The 20966-nt window shown below is 43.6% G+C and overlaps 2 protein-coding genes across 2 annotated transcripts in view; one reads left to right on the top strand and one right to left on the bottom strand.

The window, feature by feature from the left end:
- Window positions 1-20966, bottom strand: part of LOC140121017 (spermatogenesis-associated protein 7 homolog) — a 287164-nt gene that overhangs the window by 191224 nt on the left and 74974 nt on the right. The gene's annotated exons all lie outside the window — the stretch shown is intronic.
- KCNK2 (potassium two pore domain channel subfamily K member 2) overlaps window positions 1-20966 on the top strand; it is a 77219-nt gene that overhangs the window by 41682 nt on the left and 14571 nt on the right. The window contains exons 4-6 of the mRNA XM_072140128.1: window positions 8966-9126; window positions 12611-12797; window positions 14111-14250. Of these exons, the coding sequence (XP_071996229.1) occupies window positions 8966-9126; window positions 12611-12797; window positions 14111-14250 (488 nt within the window). The remainder of the gene's footprint in view (window positions 1-8965; window positions 9127-12610; window positions 12798-14110; window positions 14251-20966) is intronic.

Genomic DNA, 20966 nt, shown 5'->3' with positions numbered 1-20966 from the left:
CAAGAATATAACTACTATAATACTGCCCCCTATGTACAAGAATATAACTACTATAATACTGCCCCCTATGTACAAGAATATAACTTCTATAATACTGCCCCCTATGTACAGGAATATAACTACTATAATACTGCCCCCTATGTACAAGAATATAACTACTATAATACTGCCCCCTATGTACAAGAATATAACTACTATAATACTGCTCCCTATGTACAAGAATATAACTACTATAATACTGCCCCCTATGTACAGGAATATAACTACTATAATACTGCTCCCTATGTACAAGAATATAACTACTATAATACTGCCCCCTATGTACAAGAATATAACTACTATAATACTGCCCCCTATGTACAAGAATATAACTACTATAATAATGCCCCCTATGTACAAGAATATAACTACTATAATACTGCCCCCTATGTACAGGAATATAACTACTATAATACCGCCCCCTATGTACAAGAATATAACTACTATAATACTGCCCCTATGTACAAGAATATAACTACTATAATACTGCCCCCTATGTACAGGAATATAACTACTATAATACTGCCCCCTATGTACAGGAATATAACTACTATAATACTGCCCCCTATGTACAAGAATATAACTACTATAATACTGCTCCCTATGTACAAGAATATAACTACTATAATACTGCTCCCTATGTACAAGAATATAACTACTATAATACTGCCCCCTATGTACAAGAATATAACTACTATAATACTGCCCCCTATGTACAAGAATATAACTACTATAATAATGCCCCCTATGTACAAGAATATAACTACTATAATACTGCCCCCTATGTACAAGAATATAACTACTATAATACTGCCCCCTATGTACAAGAATATAACTTCTATAATACTGCCCCCTATGTACAGGAATATAACTACTATAATACTGCCCCCTATGTACAAGAATATAACTACTATAATACTGCCCCCCTATGTACAGGAATATAACTACTATAATACCGCCCCCTATGTACAAGAATATAACTACTATAATACTGCCCCTATGTACAAGAATATAACTACTATAATACTGCCCCCTATGTACAGGAATATAAATTGACTCCCCAAGCATACTGCATCTATTTCCAGGTTGTGGAGACGGGTGTTATCTCCTGGGTTAGTAGATCTCGGAGCACAATTTACTTTTATTGAGTGTCCTATGACTGTAATCCAGCTAGATAATTAACCATATATATGATGTATTCCGAGGCCTCGTCTTATCTAATAGCAATAAAGACAAATCAATAGAATTTGTTCCGCACAGTAATAAAATCTCAGATTCGCTTCTTCCATTGATAACCCCACTGCGCTCCACAAGTGATCAGACAAGTCCCGGACATTAATTACTAATAGATTTTCCTACTCTTCCGCCGTCCATCGCACAGTCATCAATGTAAGATTTTATTTGGGAATATCTTCACATGTTCCGTTGCTTATTATTCCCAAAGGAAACTATGAAAGGAAAGTTTCCATTTCTCTGTGACTATCTATATAAAGAGGCCGCACTATCCACATCACACGAGTGACTAGAGAAGATACAAACTAATATTGACTGCTCACTTATTAGCTGCGCTGTGTAGACTGGGACAGATTGAGCAGAGGATGAAGGATCTTGTGACACACATTTGATTCTTCCATGCAATTGGTTTATTTTTAACCTCTTAAAGAGAACCCAACCAAGTAAATATTTTATAAAAACTATGATTAAAAAACATTGCCCTTATCCGGAAATGGTTCCTTTCCATGGCTGCAATGTTAAAAAAAATCTGTGTGTAAATTTACATGCAACTGATGTGAGTCCAATGATAATCGTGGGGTCCCCTGCATATTAAATGTTACGTGCATTGCCCTCTATGAGCCCTCCTCATACCTGCTTCACAACTATGTGCTGTAATTGTTTGGGAAGGGGTTAAGATATCTATTTAAATAATATTTTCTATGTATAGTATGTTTCAGCTTTGCTGTGTAGACTGAGACAAGTTCAGCAGTGGGTGAAGATATTGGGGCTCATTTACTAAGGGTCCAAACACCGCACTTTCGTCGGGTTTCCCGAATATTTCCATTTTGCACCCAATTTCCCCGGGATTTTGGCGCACGCAATCGGATTTTGGCGCATCTACGCCGGCTTTCAGAAATAGGGCGGCGTGGCCATCGGACAACCCGATGGATTCGGACAAACCACAGAATTTGAAAAAGGATTTGTGTCGCAAGTAGCACCAGGAAGAAGCAGGTGAACTCCGCCGGACCTCGGCGCAGCAGCGACACATGCAGGAACTCCGACGCACGATGTTAGTGAATCACGCCAGACCCAACAGGACCGGGCAAGTAAATCCGCCCCATAATGATGGATATCCTACTCTATCTAAAGACTTTTGTAGAACTTAGGACACCTCCTCAAGATAAGATTAATGGGTTCCCACTGCTGGACGTGTCCACTTGGACAATAAGATTAAAAGTGGCTAAAATTAAGTTTTGCGTTTTGGTACCAAAACATGTTCTTCTAAAAGACCGACTAAAAAAACATCTCAATGTCAACTAGCTGCCTCTAAAGCCATCATGGTAATGTTGTCAGGGATATAATTTTATGATTATCAATACATTAGTGCTCCCATCTACCTCTCAAACCAACACTTCAGACTTCCAGCTGAAGGTACACAATAGAGTAAATTGTATTGATCCCAAAAATGATGGTGACATTAAAAAAATAATAAATAGGGACGTCCCGTGACTTTTAGGGACTACCTACCATGGTAATATAGACTGGTTCCTCTACCAAGTTGTTAACAGTAAATTGGAAACCTGATGTTCTACCGGTGTATCCAAATCTGAGGAGCCACAGACTCAACCAGGAGCACATTTTGGGACTCTTGAGGTCCCTGATGACCATTCTGTCTGGCTGAGAAGTGGATATGAAGGATTGATATCTGATGAAGTTTGAGAGGGCGTGACCTTCAAAAGGAGTCCAAAAATTTCAGGTCTCCAGGTAGAAGGCCATTTTCAAAATCTTTGTCATGTAGAAGCTTCTACAATGCCTAGAAGGACCATTACCTGGCCTGAGTGAACATCTACTAAAAGTACTCCCTCTTACCATGTGCCATCTACTAGAGTTTTTGGACTCCTGTGGGCCCCAAAAAACACGAGGAACCGGATGATTCTAAATATCTCTGCACCCTTACAGCTACACCCTGATAATCCAAGGACATAAATCATTACAATTACCTTGTCCAGGGCATATGTTGGGTGTGGGCCCACAGAACATGATAATGCTGACCGTGTATATAAATTTTTGGAAATACTCGCTGTTTACATATCTCCCGCAGAAAGAAAAACACACGTGATTTATTAGAAAACCATGTCCTGCATCTGTAATAACAGGTGAGTCACCGTGGCGTGATTCTGTATGTTTTACTTCAAATCTCTACGGAAATTTGAGCTCGAGAATCTCTTACCCGCTTGTTACGGTCAACGTGTCACATCAGTCAATCGCCATGGGTCGAGATGGAAAATCAAGTCTCTTCCAGTAATTCATGACGTTGAGAATGTTTTTTTTTTTTAAAAAGATGAAGTTCGTGTTTTCTCACGGGGCAAGGGAAATATTTTGAAGTTCTAAGAATTTTTGGAAATGGACACTGTATTTTCGGCACTCCCTTTGCTGGCGGGAGTTATAGGGGAAAATAAAAATGGGAATTCAGCTCTTGAGAACCCAACTAATGAAAAAAATACATAGGGAACTGGTGGAGGGTCTTCAAAATATTTTACTAATAAAATATAGAGCAATGGGAGCATTCACCAGTCTCCCAATACCAAAACTAGAGTTAAAAATTTAATATAATTAAGAGCAATTATCGTACAAGGCAATATTTGTTTTAAAATTTTACAAGCTTCATGTGAAGGCCCCTTGAAACCCCAGTCGTGATAAACCTACTACAGTTTCTGGAAAACTTAAGCTTAGACTAGTTTCTTTAAGATGTAAATCCATTGGTTCGTACATTTGACATGAATCTGGAACCAAAGCCTGAGCTTAGGGAGACGTGATTTTACAAATTCGTAAAAATTTACAAAACTAGAGCTTTTAGTGAAAATCCTGTGTCTTAGAGGACTAATAGGGACTAAACACCAATTTCTTGGACAATCGGAGCATCATCAGTTTGGACCAAATAGATTCGGAACTAAACTGAATCTTTTGAAAAATTTGGCAACGCTTCAGCAAAGAGAATCTTGGATGATTCACTCATTTCTAGTTGGAAGAGTAATTTTTTTTAGTAACCCTAAATATTGGCACAGTTTTGTCCAGGAAACCTAATCTATCTGTGGACCAGAATTACTTTCCCAAATTTATCTCTTGATCTCTTGATGTACTACTACTTCGACCCTTAGGATATGGTCATACGTAATGTTAGAACTGCATTTGCCGAGACCCACCCCCGCACGCTAGCGTTTATATATGCAGCGCTGGCGGTACATGTGACCACACCCTTAGCAAACAAGTATTTAATCTCCCTGCAGCGCCACGACAGGAGAGATAAAATATTACACGGTTCTAACAAATGACAGCTAAAAGTTTTGGCCATGTTGGTTGTCTCTTGTTGGCCATGTTGGTTGTCTTTTGTTGGCCATGTTGGTTGTCTCTTGTTGGCCATGTTGGTTGTCTCTTGTTGGCCATGTTGGTTGTCTCTTGTTGGCCATGTTGGTTGTCTCTTGTTGGCCATGTTGGTTGTCTCTTGTTGGCCATGTTGGTTGTCTCTTGTTGGCCTTGTTGGTTGTCTCTTGTTGGTCATGTTGGTTGTCTCTTGTTGGCCATGTTGGTTGTCTCTTGTTGGCCATGTTGGTTGTCTCTTGTTGGCCTTGTTGGTTGTCTCTTGTTGGCCATGTTGGTTGTCTCTTGTTGGCCATGTTGGTTGTCTCTTGTTGGCCATGTTGGTTGTCTCTTGTTGGTCATGTTGGTTGTCTCTTGTTGGCCATGTTGGTTGTCTCTTGTTGGTTGTCTCTTGTTGGCCATGTTGGTTGTCTCTTGTTGGCCATGTTGGTTGTCTCTTGTTGGCCATGTTGGTTGTCTCTTGTTGGCCATGTTGAGTCGTGATGTCATCGTTCCTGCTTCTGACACTGATTGGCTGCAGGGATCACCTGATCACCTACAATAACCACCAATGCAAAGGTGGAGCAGGAACATATCAATGTTTTTCTTTGGGCCGGCCTATTTAAGTCCTGTACATGTTTAGACATTTAAACTTGGTCTCATACATGGGTCAGGTAATCATAAAAACAGGACTGTTGGAAGGTGTAAATAATTTTCTTAGAAATTAAGGATTTCTGAGGTTTGAGAAGTCACAAAAGTAACAACCAACACAACCACATTTTCATGATTTTCTTATAAAAATACTAATATCTCCGTAAGAAAAACAAAAATTGGAAAAGCCTTACGAAACGATAACCGGCTCTTCATTTGAAGAGGGAAAGTTAAGTCCAGATGCATAAGAGATGAGACGAGGTCATAGTCGCGGTTCTGAAGGATCCAGATACTCGGTTCCTTGATGACTCCTTGTAGACTCACAATGTAATTATTCTGTAATTCCATTAGTTTACACATGTTTGTCATTTCCTATTCATTGCAGGACGTAGGGATTTTGTGTACACAGCAGCCATAATACAATGAAAGGAAGTCATTAAATGTCATTTATGCAAATTAGGTTTATATTACACAGGCCATGAAATAGCTAGGAAGATAGATATGTGATAGATAGATATGACATAGATAGATATGAGATGGATAGATAGATATGAGATGGATAGATAGATAGATAGATATGAGATGGATAGATATGAGGATAGGTAGGTAGGTAGATAGATAGATAGATAGATATGAGATAGATACTGTAGATAGATTGTGGTGAGCATCTTTCCTTAACTCTTGGGGGGTACATTTGCTTGTGGTTTGGTTTTAGTAGCTTTTTTGGGGGGGACATTTTTTGGTATGTTGCCAACATTTCACTTTTTCTGCACTTTTTACATGTTGCCCTTTTTAATGGCACCTCGTTTGCTTTCTGTGTACCACATATATTCTCTAGGAACAGATGGGTTCTCTGTATTTAATATTTGCATTTTTTCTGCTATCTTTGGGCGCTAAAACAGGTGGACAACACATGACGAGTATGCTCGTCCTAACTAGCAAGTCATGGACTTAGGATGATGTAATGAGGACTCAGGGAGGACAGTTAGCCCTAAACTGAGGCCCCCAAATTATCACCTGCCTGCTTGCCTCTGTGTATCATGGTTAGAGGTCCAGGTCACAACGAAGATAGTAATTACAGCACTAAATCAAAAATCAAAAGGGATCGTCAAAAATACGAAAGCCATGATCAGAAAAACAGAAATGTCATAATAGCAAACTGGAATCTAGCTAGAAATATATCCAATGGTATCTGTGAACTGAATACAGCAGCAAAAAAGGCGCATGCATGCGACCACAACACTGCATCGAACACCTAAAGACAAATAAGATGGGGGGAAAAGTATCAACTACATTTTGTGGTTGGGGGATAATAATAAAACATGGGGCAGCGCTTTATACACTCTGAGTATGGAAAGTGGCATAGGGTGCACCCCCTGAAATTGATCCACTAGGCACATGCCCGTTTTCCATGTCTAGCTACGCCCCCTGCCATGCTAATATGGCATCCAATGTACCAGGCCCCCTCTAGTGTAAGACATTTCAGGCCTATGATGATGTATTATGTTGCATATCTTCATAGACTAAGTATTATATTAAAGTTTGGTACCACTCATGTCCTGCGCGCAGTGTCCTCTCCATGTAGTGAAGCTCTGGCCACATCCTGAAAGATCTCTTTCGCGGATCTAGTGCTGGAGTGATGAGCGCTTCAGATATTTCTCCGTGTTCATTGTCATTCATGAGTTTGTAATGGAGCGATAATAAGATGATCGGGTCAGAACGAGTTCTCGCGTCTTTTATACTCCGCGCGAGTGATACACTGCGAATCGGGAACGTTTCCTGAGGGCTTTGGTGCTGGAGAGGATTGTGCAACCTGAGATCACATCTCCATTAATTTGTTCAGAGCTTCCTGTAGAGATGCTCTCTTAAAGGGAATTTTTTCTATACTATCCCCCAAGTGGCTAACACTTCGGAATAGAGAAATATAAACTAGAAAACTAACTTTTATTATATGCAAATACTTTCTGCAATATTCACTGGAGGTTGCTGTAATTCGCCACCATAAACAGATCTGCAATATCTCTTGTGGTACGTATTGACACAGAAAGTTGCAACAACCGGCTTCCAAAATTATGGAAATGAGCCTAAGGGCTCTCGGCTCAATTAAAACCTTTGGATCCCAGAGCCCCTAAAGCTCATTTGCATAATTTAAAAGTCTTTTTTTTGTAAAAAGAAAAACAAGGGCATAAGAAGCTAAAAGAAGTGAGGATCGGCGCACACGAGTATGTCAGTGTGCTTGATTTACAATTCTTCATCCTGGTGGTAGATTTCCTTTAAAGTTAACTTTTGACTCTGTAGACCAGACCTGGGCAGTGGATGGCCCATGGGTCATATCCGAGTGAGCTCCCCTACGTGACCGACCACCCTTGCACCTGAATGCTGAGGCACCACAGGTACGCGACCGGGAGAGTCGGTCCGCACATGTCACTGCTCCCAGCGCCGGCAGCGTAATAACGTTACTGCTTCGCCACTGCTGACCATTTTACTAAAGGACCAGAACACCGGAGAGCCACCGGAGAGCAGAAAGGGGAGCACTGTTATTTTTGTTTTTCATAAAACCTGCACTAGCATCAAAAGGAGAGGATGAAATGGGGGACAAAAAAGAGAGGACATGAGGGGCATCATAAAAGGAGAGAGGAGGCACTATATATGGGTGCCTAATGAGCATTATATATTGGGTTGTAATGGGAGATGGGGCATGATGAATGGGGAATAATGAGAGGTGGGGGCATAATGAGAGGGGACATTATGAATGGAGGTGTAATGAGAGATGGGGCATAACGAGAGGGGGCATTAGGGATGGGATTGTAATGAGAGACGGGGCATAATGAAAGGGGACATTATAAATGGAGGTGTAATGAGAGATGGGGCATAATGAGATGGGACATTATGAATGGAGGTGTAATGAGAGATGGGGCATAATGAGAGGGGGCATTAGGGATGGGATTGTAATGAGAGATGGGGCATAATGAGAGGGGACATTATGAATGTTGGTGCAATGAGAGAAGGGAGCATTATGAAGGGGGGCATAATCAAAGGGGACATTAGGTATTGGGTAGAACCGAGTTGAGTATATTCATCTTGCCCTCTAAAACCATTCCAATTTCTCATGTCGGCCAATGGGATAATAAGTGCCCACCAAATGGGCAATGCCCTGTAGTCTAAACAGCCTGGACTCCAGACTGATACATTGTAGCAACTTGAGTGATCTGTGTAGCTACTACTGCAGAGCATTGTCTAGACTGGATACAATTGTCTTCCATGCTTAGGGCAGGACTCGCTATATACACGGCTTGCTGGCAATGAGTAGAGATAAATGGACCCTACATGACATCATCCCATCCACCCGTTTCAGTTTTCATGCAGCATCTGCCAATAAGATCGTCTTCTGCTTCTCTCGTGTTTACAATATCCACATCTTGAGAATAAACGTCTTCTCCTGCAGCTGCAGCCATTGACCTTGTGTCCTCTGATGTGACGGGAACCCAAACAAGCTGTCACAACGTTTTGGATATGGTCCCCTCATACATTTTATAGACGGTTGTTCCCTCGTAGCGTATATAAATCTATTACCGACGCTCTTCATGCCTATTACTTTGTGCCGGATCGGAGAAAATCCTGTGATTCTTGTTGATTTTCCAAGATAAGATTCAAAAAGATTCAAAATGCTAAAAATTCCCATTATTATTTTGTCATTTTCCAGGTTTTGGGAACATCTCACCAAGAACAAAAGGTGGAAAAATCTTTTGCATTATTTATGCTCTTCTTGGAATTCCTCTGTTTGGCTTCTTATTGGCTGGTGTGGGAGACCAACTTGGGACCATATTCGGCAAAGGGATAGCCCGGGTGGAGGACATTTTTGTAGTAAGTATAGAGTTTGTTTTATTAATCAAATCTGATGACACCCAACTCCATCAACTCCAACTCTATGGATTTTATAGCTGCCACTGATTCTTATGTAGCAGAATTTTTTTCATTAGACCCCACAATGTCATTATTTTAGGGTGTCTAATGTCAAGTGAAAAGTCAAATACACTAATGAGCGAAAGGGTAATAATAACCTTTTGAACTTTTGACTTTAAAGAGAACCTGTCACCTGAACTGCTAGCCCCCTTAGGTAGAGTATGAAGAGTCCTTTCTGGTATTCCCACTTTTGTGAGAAGTCTCACCCGTTTACCTATAAAAAATATTTCCCAAATTTAGGCAAATATGACTCTTCTCATCCCATTTTCACATTAGATAAGTCAAATTTAGTGGTTGCAAGGACAAAAGTTGCAACTTAATCCTCCCTTATAAGCTATAGTTCCCTCCTAGTGCCCCCCTATCCTCCTCTGTGTTTCCCCCAGCTCCCTCATATTGTTCCTCCCCGCAGGCTCCCTCCATACTATGCCCCCAGCAACTCCCCTCCATACTGTGCCCCAGAGCAACTCTCCTCCATACTGTGCCCCCCAGCAGGTTCCCTTTATACTGTGCACCCAGTCCAGCAGCTCCTTGTCATACTGTGCCCCCCAGCAGCAGTTCCCCTTTATACTGTGCCTCCCAGCACATACTGTGTCCCCCCAGAAGGTTCCCTTCACACTGTGCCCTACAGCAGCTCCTCCTTCTTACTGTGCCCCCCAGCACCCGTCAGATGACACTGTACTGCAGCCTGTGGTTGGGGGACATGTAGGAGGGAGGTAGCAGCTTTATCCCGCACATCCCCTGTGGATTCCGCCTCCTTGTTCCAATGAGTAATCCTTGTTGGGACCAGGAGACAGGACTCGGAGGAGAACTACTGGATGAACCGGGACAAATGTCCAACTGTCCGGGACAGCTGGATAGCCCTGAAAAACAGAGACTGTCCTGACGAATTTGGGACAGTTGGGGGCTATATGGGCTAAATAGTTGGAAGACAAATTTATTTAAGAGACAAAAGGATTGCCTATAAAATTATTAATAATTTGGATCACATTCAAAGCTAGTGGATGGTGACATATGAAAGTCAAATGTTCAAAACATTGTTACCCTTTTGCTTGTCAGTGTAGTTTCGCTCCTATGTGCACCTACCGGCCCATCAGAGCTGTTCAGTCTTCCTCCTTTTATAGATATCTCAGTCCCAGCTGTAGAACTTCTCCCGTGCTGCCCCTTTTCCCTGGAAATCACTACCTAAAAAGCTTAGATTTACTTCTAATATTCCCAGTGCCTTGAAGCGAATTTCTTCAAGGAGGCCATGTCCTTAGATAAGTAGCACCTGACCCGATCACACATTTGCACTCCCTGTAACCTCGTTGTGCACTTTATATCCACCTTGGCTCAGCAGCTTTATTTATATTCCAGTTGCGAATACAAAGAGCTGCTCCCTTGGATACATTTGGCACCGTGTCCGTACAGAATTGTATCACTGCTCCCATTTCATTTAGATTGTCAGCTCTTCTGGGCAGGGATTCCTTTCTTTCTGTCTCGATGTTTAGTTGTCGTTTTGCTTGTTTGTGGCTTTCCCTATTGTACTGCGCTACAGAATATGTTGGTGCTATATACATATATATAAAGTCTATTCTAATTTTTATTATTTTTATCTTTCTCGCTTACTCACTGGAAGAAAAAAAAGGTGGGCAATAATCCGAGAGCTCCTGGCGGGAATTTTATTATTGAAAAATACTCACATCTCCTCATTCCAGCATCCTCGGCACTGGCTCAAGACATGGGCGCAGATTTATTGTGTTGATTTCTCACCTAAAAACTGTCTAAAATGCCTTGAGGCACTTGTAGCAGGGGTTATAGACAGTTTTCCAGCTAGTAGATAATTGGGCGTGGTCTAATAAAGGGGGTGTGGTCTAAAGGTAAAGGAGGCGTGTGCCAAAAATCTACAAATAAGGTAGGATTTTAGCCAATTTTTTGGGCGTAGACTAACACAAGTAATAGAAGGTGAAAAATACCACTAGAAAGTCTTATCCTATATCAGATTTATCATCCAACTCAACCCTGGTGTAGTATAAGACTGAATTTGTACTAAATTTTATAACTTTTAGACACTTTTGATAAATCTGCTCCATTGTGTACAGCAGTGCCCAAGTGTGAGGACGAGGAGAGGTGCGTATATCTGCGTCTGTCTCGGGTCTAAATTATGGGTTGAGCCGGTCTGGGGTCTGTATACATTGAGGCTACTGACGGGGGTCTTCATGGTGCTTCAGATATAGGGGCTTCAGTCCGGCCTGGGGTTTCTATATGATCTATGAATGTATTTATTTAGAGATCTTCTATTATATGTGTTTAGGGTTTGGTCTACAGCTTCTATATATTTGGGTATCTGGGCGTCTTTATATTGCTGTGTGGTCTCTGTTAATCTAAGGGGGTCTTGAGTGGTTTACATTAATTTAAAGGGAACCCGTCATCAGCAATTGGCCAAATAAACCACTACCAGAATATTGTCAAGCAGGGTAACACCTTCTAGTTTTTGTTTCTTTCATGGTCCAGGGTGGTGGAATCATCCAGAAAATCAACTTTGAAGTGAGATGTAAATTGGTTTTATAAAGTCAAGGAGGCGGAGAGTTTAACAGTGAAGTCAAGATAGGGAGCTCTGAACACCTTCTTCTCTGTGATTGACATTGTGCATCGGACTTCAGGAGATCTGGTTGGTGATGTCTCTGAATGCAGGACCATTAATTACAGTGGAGTGGGCTTTCTGAGTAAGAGAGAGCTTGACTTCAGTGTTAAAATCTCCGCCTCCTTGACTTTATACAATCAAACTTACTTCAAAGTTGATTTTCTGGATGATGCCACCACACTGGGTCAGGGAAGAAACATGATCTGGAAGGTATTCAGCTGCTTGGCAACATGCTGGTAGTGGTTTATTGGCCCAAATTCTGCTGACAGGTTCTGCTGTTGTGGTTTCCTACCCAGGAGTCTGATTTTTGTACAATTTTTCACTCCAAGAGCAAAAATAATTGGTTCCTGTATAAATGTGTAGGGCATAAATTTTAAAATTTTACACGATTTCCAAAGTGCCTCATTTCAGTATCTGCAATGTTTGGTTTTTGTATTTTTGTGACAACCGACATTGGATGCAGCTTGGAAATGATCGTAATTGACCTTAAAGCGATTGTCCTTTAAAATAAAATTACATAGAAATGTAAAAATGTCCTTATTCATAGAAGGATCTCCTTCTTCTTCATTCACAATGTTACCCGCTCTCCACCTTCTGGTCCAACGATGATGTTCCCATGTAAGGGATTGACTATGGCGGGCCACCGGGTCATTGCAGATTGGAGATTGTGAACACTTCTGAGGATAGTTTGTTCCTGTTATGTAAAATTGCATTATGTCTGTGGCTCCTTCGGTGGTAACAGTCTTGTTATATTTGTCTTTGCAGAAGTGGAATGTAAGTCAGACAAAAATCCGCATCATCTCAACCTTCATCTTCATCTTGTTCGGATGTGTACTGTTTGTTGCCATACCGGCTATCATATTCCAGCACATCGAGAATTGGCACACTCTAGACGCCTTCTACTTCGTGGTCATCACTCTCACCACAATTGGATTCGGAGATTATGTGGCCGGTAAGTTGGTGATATCAAGTCAAACCATCTTGAGGAGCCAACTTTATCCTTCGCATTAGTCCTTATCTTCTACAATACAACCTTCTGTTATACGATATGAAGCAAGGATTGGTATTTTTGGCCAATCTAAATAGACATTAGTCAACCAAGACTAGACTATGTTTCCTGTATAATTTAGATGTATGTTACAAGCTAATAATGATTAGGCCACAGTGCCCAAGTCTTAAACTGGCCATGCACATAGGTGGAACGTCTTTATGGAGGCCTCCAATTTCATTGACTATTTCATGTCTATAGAGCAGTGATGGCGAACCTTTTGGAGACAGAGTGCCCAAGCTGCAACTAAAACCCACTTATATGTCACAAAGTGCCAACATGACAATAAGCAGTAACTTATTACTGGTATCCTGAGTTCATCAATACAATAGAAAGATGATGGAGAAATTTGGATTGTAGCTTCCCTACAGGGTCCCCTGAAGAGGAAGAATCAGGGGACCCAGAGCAGGAGCTCCAATGACAATCCATCTCTATCTGCACCTTCTGTGTCCTCCTGTAGTCCTGGCAGCCCAGGATGCCGCTTGTATTGGACCACAGGAGAAAGCTTTGAGTTGGATCTGGCAATCTCTATGTTGGTTTAAAGGCCTTGGTGCCCACAGAAAGGGCTCTGAGTGCCACCTCTGGCACTCGTGCCATAGGTTCGCCACCACTGCTCCATAATTGTGGATGTCATGGAAAAGAATCCACAGGAGGTTGGATTCCGACCAACTATCTTCTTTTATATATTGGGGGATAGGCTCCCATCAATTTTTGGCAGCAGATTTTCTACCTTTTTCCATTCAGAACAGATATATGAAGATGAACTTGTTCTTGTATAACATGGTCAATAGTGGTAGCTCCGGGCTAAGGGAGCGGTTGTTCAAATGTTTTCTCAATAAACCAGACTTAACTATTGGTTGAAAATGGAAGATCGATCTAGAAGATAGTTCACTGATGTGGAAGAGCAGTGACCATAAACACAAGTTGTTTTGGTATTGGACTTGGTTACCTTGCGGAACCAAGAAAAAAAATTGTTCTGAGGACCTGTTCTCTAGGAACATCATCATCATCTGGCATCTGATGGCAAGTATTGTTGAGTATTGTCTGGTACAGTTGTCTAGTCTACTGCTGTGGGGCCCCCTTGTTACTGCAATGTCTTGGCCAACTGAGGATCCTCTAGTTTTGTGATCCATCAGTCCATCTGACAGATTCTGAATACGTTTTATTCATCACATTTGCCTTCCGTCTTCTCACCTGGTTATCCAATGCTCTTCTAGGTGGCTCAGATATCGAGTATCTCGATTTCTACAAACCGGTGGTGTGGTTTTGGATCTTGGTGGGCCTTGCCTACTTTGCTGCTGTGCTGAGTATGATCGGTGACTGGCTTAGGGTGCTGTCAAAGAAGACTAAGGAAGAGGTAAGTAGCACTTGTTGTCTCAATCAACCCTTCAGCTGACCTAATATTAGATTACTGTAGGTCTAAATCATAGGATTTGTCAGGAAGGGACCACCATCCAATGGGCAAAGAGGATGGTTTTGACTGTTGATGATCAATGTTATACAAAATAGTCAAATTTCAACCTGCCCAATTCTTATGTTCTCAGGGGACGTAAGCTGGAGGTATCTGACACATAGCTGGAGGACTCCGGTCCCCTACCCAGAACACACATCAAGCATGCATGTGTGTGTGTGGGGGAGTTGGGAGGAATAGCTGTCCTACAAGGGAGTGTTTGTCCATTTTTAATTATCTTTTATGGTTCTTTGCACATGGTATTAGGGATGTGTCCGCTTTTCTGCTTCCTATTGTTGTCTCCATCTGTGTATGAGAAGACATGACCCTGAAATATCATATGAATTTCATTGTTAAGATTCTAGATGACTTTTATCTTTTAAATTGGATCAAGGACCCACATAGATATGACTATTATGTATTGTAAATGTAATATAAGGTTTCTGTGCTCAAGGACTGGCCATTAAAACGCCTCCCCGGTGACTGATGCGATGGAGTATAATGGCCGCTTATGATTCTGTAACAAACTCAACATCTGTAAGAAGAGAATCCCGGGATTGTTACAAATGGCCAATCCCTTTATTTGTGAGGGGGTATGTAGATGTTTTTCTCCACATTGTTCAAGGCAGCGCATGCATCAGCTGAGCATGCATGTGTATGGGGGAATCTGACTATATTGTTATGTGTCTGGCTCTCAGTGGCATAACTAGGAGGGGCTGGGCCCCATGAAAAACTTCTGCATGGGACCCCCCTTCCCCTTGGGGCGAATTTACACACGTAGCACGGCAGGCACAAATCAGCGCACGCCCCCGTCCCTCTCCTTAGCGATGTATTCTCCTTAGCCATATTACAGGAAAAGACAGGACATGGCTTATCTCTTCCCCGGTACGGAACGGTACGGTGCCACACGTGTGCTGCACCATACCGCTCTGTACCCTGCCGTGCTCCCATTGCCGGACGATGGGGGGCGTATATACTGGAACCTTGGAGTGCTGCCTTTTTTCCAATTATATATTGCTGTGGACCTGCTGCCCGGCCCAAATAGGCCTGCACCCGCCTTTTTCACAATTGTATGTGCAGCTTTGGACTTTTTACAAGTAGATAGATAGATATGAGATAGATAAGTAGATATGCAACATCCCCTACCGGGGCCTTGCCTTTTCTTGGGGCCTGGAGGTAGCCGGGGCACAGAATACCGGAGTGGCTGGCGGTTGCGGCCTAGGCACGCTATTGTCACGGTGCTTGGTAGGGGGACCGGAGGGCTGTCCTACAGCCTGGCAGGTCTCCAGCAGGTGGTGTATGCAAGAAATGATGAGGGAGAGGCTGTGATACTGGTTCTCCCTGGGGCAGCCCTTGATGGTGATACAGCCGTTGCAGGGACCAGACAGAGGCAACGTTGTACAAAAATAACTTACAGTTCTTTATTTGAACCAACAGCAACAGCAGCAGGCAACGTACCCAAAGGAGTCTGTACAAAGGCAGTACTGGAGTGATCTTGGAGAAGGAACCTCAGGAGTTTGTTCACCAGCCTGGATGCAGGGGCAGGCTGGGATGTAGCTGTGTCCAATGCTGGAAGCTGCAGCTTAGTCCTGTTTGTCCTGTGTCAGCAAAGCTGGGCCTGAAGAGAGCTCCCTCCTCCCCTGACCAAGGGTTTAGTTAATCCCTGGTCAGGTGATCTCCTTCTCCAATTACACTCCAGTTCACAATTAAGTGCATTGAGACATATCATTGGATGATAACAATAAATAATATTTAACCCTTGCCTATCCAGGCAGAATCTACCTCTGCACAATTACCTAAGCATATGTGTAGTGTCCTGCAGAGGAGCTGATCAGACTCACTACCAGGGACACCCACATATTAGGGGCTTATTCGCAACAACTCCTCTGCCTTGCATTGGCAGGGATGTTGCATACCCCCAGGGCAATTCAAAGAGCCGCCCACGGCTCGACTATTGGACCAGATGTGAAAAAAACTTTATCTAGTGGAACCTATGGTTAGCTGGGTTAATATCTCTTCAATATACAACTACATTGGGCCAATAGGCCATTTTAACCCTTAAGTGCATGTTAAAATTTAACTTTTAATTCCTAATCTAAAAAAAGAGAAAACAAAATGTGAATAGAGCTCTATTGCTGACTCAGTACTATGTTGTTTTAAAATAGTCAGGGGTTCGAGATCAGCCTATTTGTGAATATCCCTTTCTCCTGTCAGGTTCCTATCGGGCTGTCTTTAGTTTGTATTGTCCTCTTTTGCTTTGGGTAGCATTCAGACACACAATCAGCACTCTGACATGGGATGTTAGTAGGGTTTGGGAAGATTTAGGATTGGGGTAGGGTAGTTCACACCATGCATACATTCCATTCCACCAGTCTGCCGTATTCTGTGCCTGCTGGTTCCCCCCCCCCTTGCTTTTCCCTTCAGTCCGTTGGTTTGCCGGTCCTCTATATTAATATCTGAGCTGACTTGCTGCATGGCTATTCCCGTACCCTGGATTAAAATCTAGCGTCACCCCCCCCCCCCCGACATGTTTCGCCACCTAATGTGGCGTCTTCAGGAGTTTTGGGGCAATGGCCAGCAGCATATGGCCTCCGGAGGGTCCAGGTGTGTAACAGCCGGTAGGGGCGTAGATGGTATAGGTTGCACTCTCGAGGAAGTGCTGGCTATGTGCAGTGTAGGGGACAAACCGCCCATGTTCCTGGAGACACACACCTGAGTTGGTGTTGGACTAAGTACAGAAATGCACAGAATGTGACAGTTGGTAGCTGACGCCCTTAAACCAACTGTGTAGTAAGGAAAGGTGTGGTGTCCTGTAATCCACTCCTTGCACCAAGGCCTGACTATTTGTTTGAAAACTCTTCATCCTTGGCAACAAATAGTAATACATTTAGGTACATGCAATGCATACAGTAAACTTTTTACCTGCCGTCTGATGGTCTTACCCTGAGTGTATGACATCTAGGTGCTACTGGAGGAACACCCCCGGTCCCATAAGGACCCGCAGTTTACAGAAGCCACACAAGTACCGAGCTTGGGTTCTAGGCGTAAGCCTGCGATCAGGATTTAAATACAGAGACCGTCGAACACAGTCTCGCTACAATCCTGCAAAGCCTATAAAATGGTTAAGTGCAAACTTACTGACAAAATGGCATTGACAGTTGTGCAAACATGTTAACACACATTGGATATAAACAGCCCAATGGGTAAATGGCTTGAACCTTTAACGTTACAAACGTTACATGAAATGGTAGCAAGAGCAAAATGTCCATTTTCCTGTGAAGAAAAAGGCATAGATATTGCAAACAGAATGTCCATTCCTGCAAATCAAGACATTAAGTGCAAAATAAAGTGAATAGCAACTTTTCCTTGTAGAGTATGGCTAAAAGTCTCTCAGAAGGCTTTTAAAACAAAGTCCATCTTCTGGGCACAGCCCTTGATGTGGGGAAAAGTTCAGATAAACAAAGTGTCTCCTCTTGATGTGGAGGGACAGAATCCTTTGTGGATGATGTGGTTCTGCGTCAGCAGAGATTGATGCTAACATAGCATATAACAATGGTGAGCAGTTCAAGGAAAATCTCTTGACTGTATGATAAATAGGGGGAAAGAGTCTCAGGATAGTCTCTGGCTCTATTAGGTATATGGGCACTCAGCGCAACTGGGATTAGCTTAAAAACCTTGTCATATATACACAATATATTTACATTAGATAAAGTACCTGGTAAGGGCTACCGCCCATCAGGGATTAATCAGTATCTTTAGCAATTGGAATGACAAAATCCGGAACCAGGGCAGGATCCTGTGTAGAAGAAACAAGAGCCGGCTGGGGACACCCGGTGGCACCTTCAGGAACTGCAGGCTCCTCGTCCTCCTGACATTCAGGGGGAGGGGCGCTGTCCTCCGGGATGTTGGCTGTTCCAGCCGGGGGCTCAACAGAGCCTGGGACCATTGAGGGGTCCAAGAACAAGTAAATAGGAGTCTGCGGCAGCGCCAGCTCCAACTCTTCCAGGGCCAGGTCATCACCCCACTGGTAGGTGGCAGGTTGAGGTGATGCTCTCGTTGGAGCCTCCGGATAAGGCTCATCAGCTGGGCCATCCTCCGCCACAGAGGACCCTCGGGATCCAGCTGCACTCCCCACATTAGAAGCCGTTGGGGTGTTTCCCTGGACCATGCCCGGCCGGTGGATGGCAATGTGACCTGTGCTTACTATGACAGTGAACAGAGCATTAACATGGGAAACAGCCTGGGGACTCCGATCCCCTCCCTGGGCCTCAAGTTGTGAGGCGCTCCGGCAGATCAGGCCGCTTGACGGACCGGCGGGGAATAAATACCTCCCGTCCGGTGTAGTCCTGGGTGGCGAAGCCCCGCAGTCGATCAAAGCAGCAGACCTTCCCAGTGCTCCAGTTTTGCTTAACCCAAGTGCCTTTTTTGGACCTGCCTACCATGTACCGCTGGGCCTCCTTCTCCCGACGTCTCTGTTTCGAGACAGCATCTCGGAGATGCTGGCGGAGGGCCTCACCTCAACCCCGAGGCTGCAGGGGTGCCGGGGCTGCAGGTCGTCTCACCGGAACAGGCTCGGGTTTCAGCGGTGGTTGGACAGGTGCCGGAACTGGAGCAGGGGCAGCCGGAGGATCAGGAACCACAGCAACAGGGACCGCAGGATGGTCGGCAGCTATAGTAGGCCCAGGCGCTGGTTCGGCAGGAGCCGGGGACTCCCCACATGGCACCTCCACATGGGCCCGCGGTACCAGCATGGTAGCCGGGAGAGGCAGCAGGAACCGCCCGGGTGGTGTATGGTGCTCTGTCACTGACTGTAGGTAGGTCCTCTAGTAGGACCGGCTGTGCGGAGACCACAATGACAGTCTCCAAGGCTTCTAAGAACTCCGGTGCCTCGGCTGAGGGTAGAGGCCTAGGACCAGACATGGTGATGACCTCTCTGCTCAAAGTTCCCAGAAGTTCTGGCGTCTCGATGAGGCGGGGCAGGAAGTCCGAGTCTTTTCCACCAGGAGAGGTGGCGGGCTCTATTTTCTCCAGCATAAGGCACAGAAGTAGAGATCCTGTTCGTGACACCACTTGCAACATTCCCCAACGGGGCCTAGCCTTTTCTTCTGGAGGCAGCCGGGGCCCAGAATATCGAAGTGGCTGGCGGTTGTGGCCTAGGCACGCTAGTGTCACAGTGCTTGGTATGGGGATAGATATGAGATAGATATATATGAGATAGATATTAGATAGATAGATATGAGATAGATGATAGGTAGGTAGATAGATAGATATGAGATAGATGATAGATAGGTAGATAGATATGAGATAGATAGATAGATAGATAGATACATACATACATAAAGAGATAGAAATAGAGATAGATACATAAAGAGATAGATAGATGATAGATATGAGATAGATAAAGTATTACGGGTGCTCATGTGTAGGAGGTGCAGATTTCCTGCTGTACAGTAAGTGCCAGGATGATTTGTCGCGCTACATTTGCATTTCCATGGTGGCGGCTGTTTTCGCCGTATGTTATAGATACTTTTTACGCTTCAGATTGGAAATTAACCTAAAATGACTTTATTGGACTAAAATGGTTTTGGCACAAATCTAAAAGTGTAAATAGATGATGCTGAAACTCGCACCTCCCAGATCTCCCAGATATTGTGTTATTATAGGTGACACTTGTTTTATCATATTTTTAAGCTTTTTAAGGTTACTCTGCAATATTGAGGGTTGGAGAAACGGATGTTATTGCAGGGGATTGGAGCTGCTCCCATTATCCGCTCTCCACTATGGAAAATGGGGCGGATGAAAGAATAATAATTTATAACATATCCATAACAATCTCAATATCAGATTGATGGGGGTCCGACACCCAGTACCCTCAGCTGCTAATAAACCGAGATTGGAACAGGAAGCAGACAGCGCTGTTATCTGTGTAGTGGTCAGACCCGGTTACTGCAGATCAACTCTGAATTTTTTTGAATGGGACCTTATTTGCAGTGACTTGGTGTCACACCTCATTACTTGTGTGTCTGAAAATGTTTTGATAAGTTTAAGTTGTGCCATGATTGATTAAGTCTCTTATGTTACAGTATATCCGTTTTATGAACCTGTCTTGGCCTACCACCGGCTTACTGACTACACTCATATTCCACTTGCACTAACCTCAGCCCATACTGGACTACTCTTGTCTGCCCCTTGGTGCTCCACCCCAGTGTCTTTTACCCCTCAGGCTCCTAACACCTACACATGGACCACTTCAAGAGGTAGCGACCAAGAGGTCTCCTTACGATCAAGACTCCTGTATGGGGGTTAAAGGGCAAAACCTAGGAAGGACCCTGCATTAAGTGGTGACCCATAGTCACACTGGTTAGGTGATAGATTGGATTACCTAGTATGGGCAGGAGAATCAGGAATATCACTATCAATCACTGTGTGTGGGTGGAGTAATCAGGACTCTCGCTGTCAATCACTGTGTGTGGGTGGAGTAATCAGGACTCTCGCTGTCAATCACTGTGTGTGGGTGGAGTAATCAGGACTATCCCTGTCAATCACTGTGTGTGGGCGGGGTAATCAGGACTCTCACTGTCAATCACTGTGTGTGGGTGGGGTAATCAGGACTCTCACTGTCA

Source organism: Engystomops pustulosus, chromosome 3 (assembly GCF_040894005.1).
Source record: "Engystomops pustulosus chromosome 3, aEngPut4.maternal, whole genome shotgun sequence".
In the NCBI taxonomy this organism is placed as follows: Eukaryota; Metazoa; Chordata; class Amphibia; order Anura; family Leptodactylidae; genus Engystomops; species Engystomops pustulosus.
This window is presented reverse-complemented; position numbering and strand designations above follow the sequence as displayed.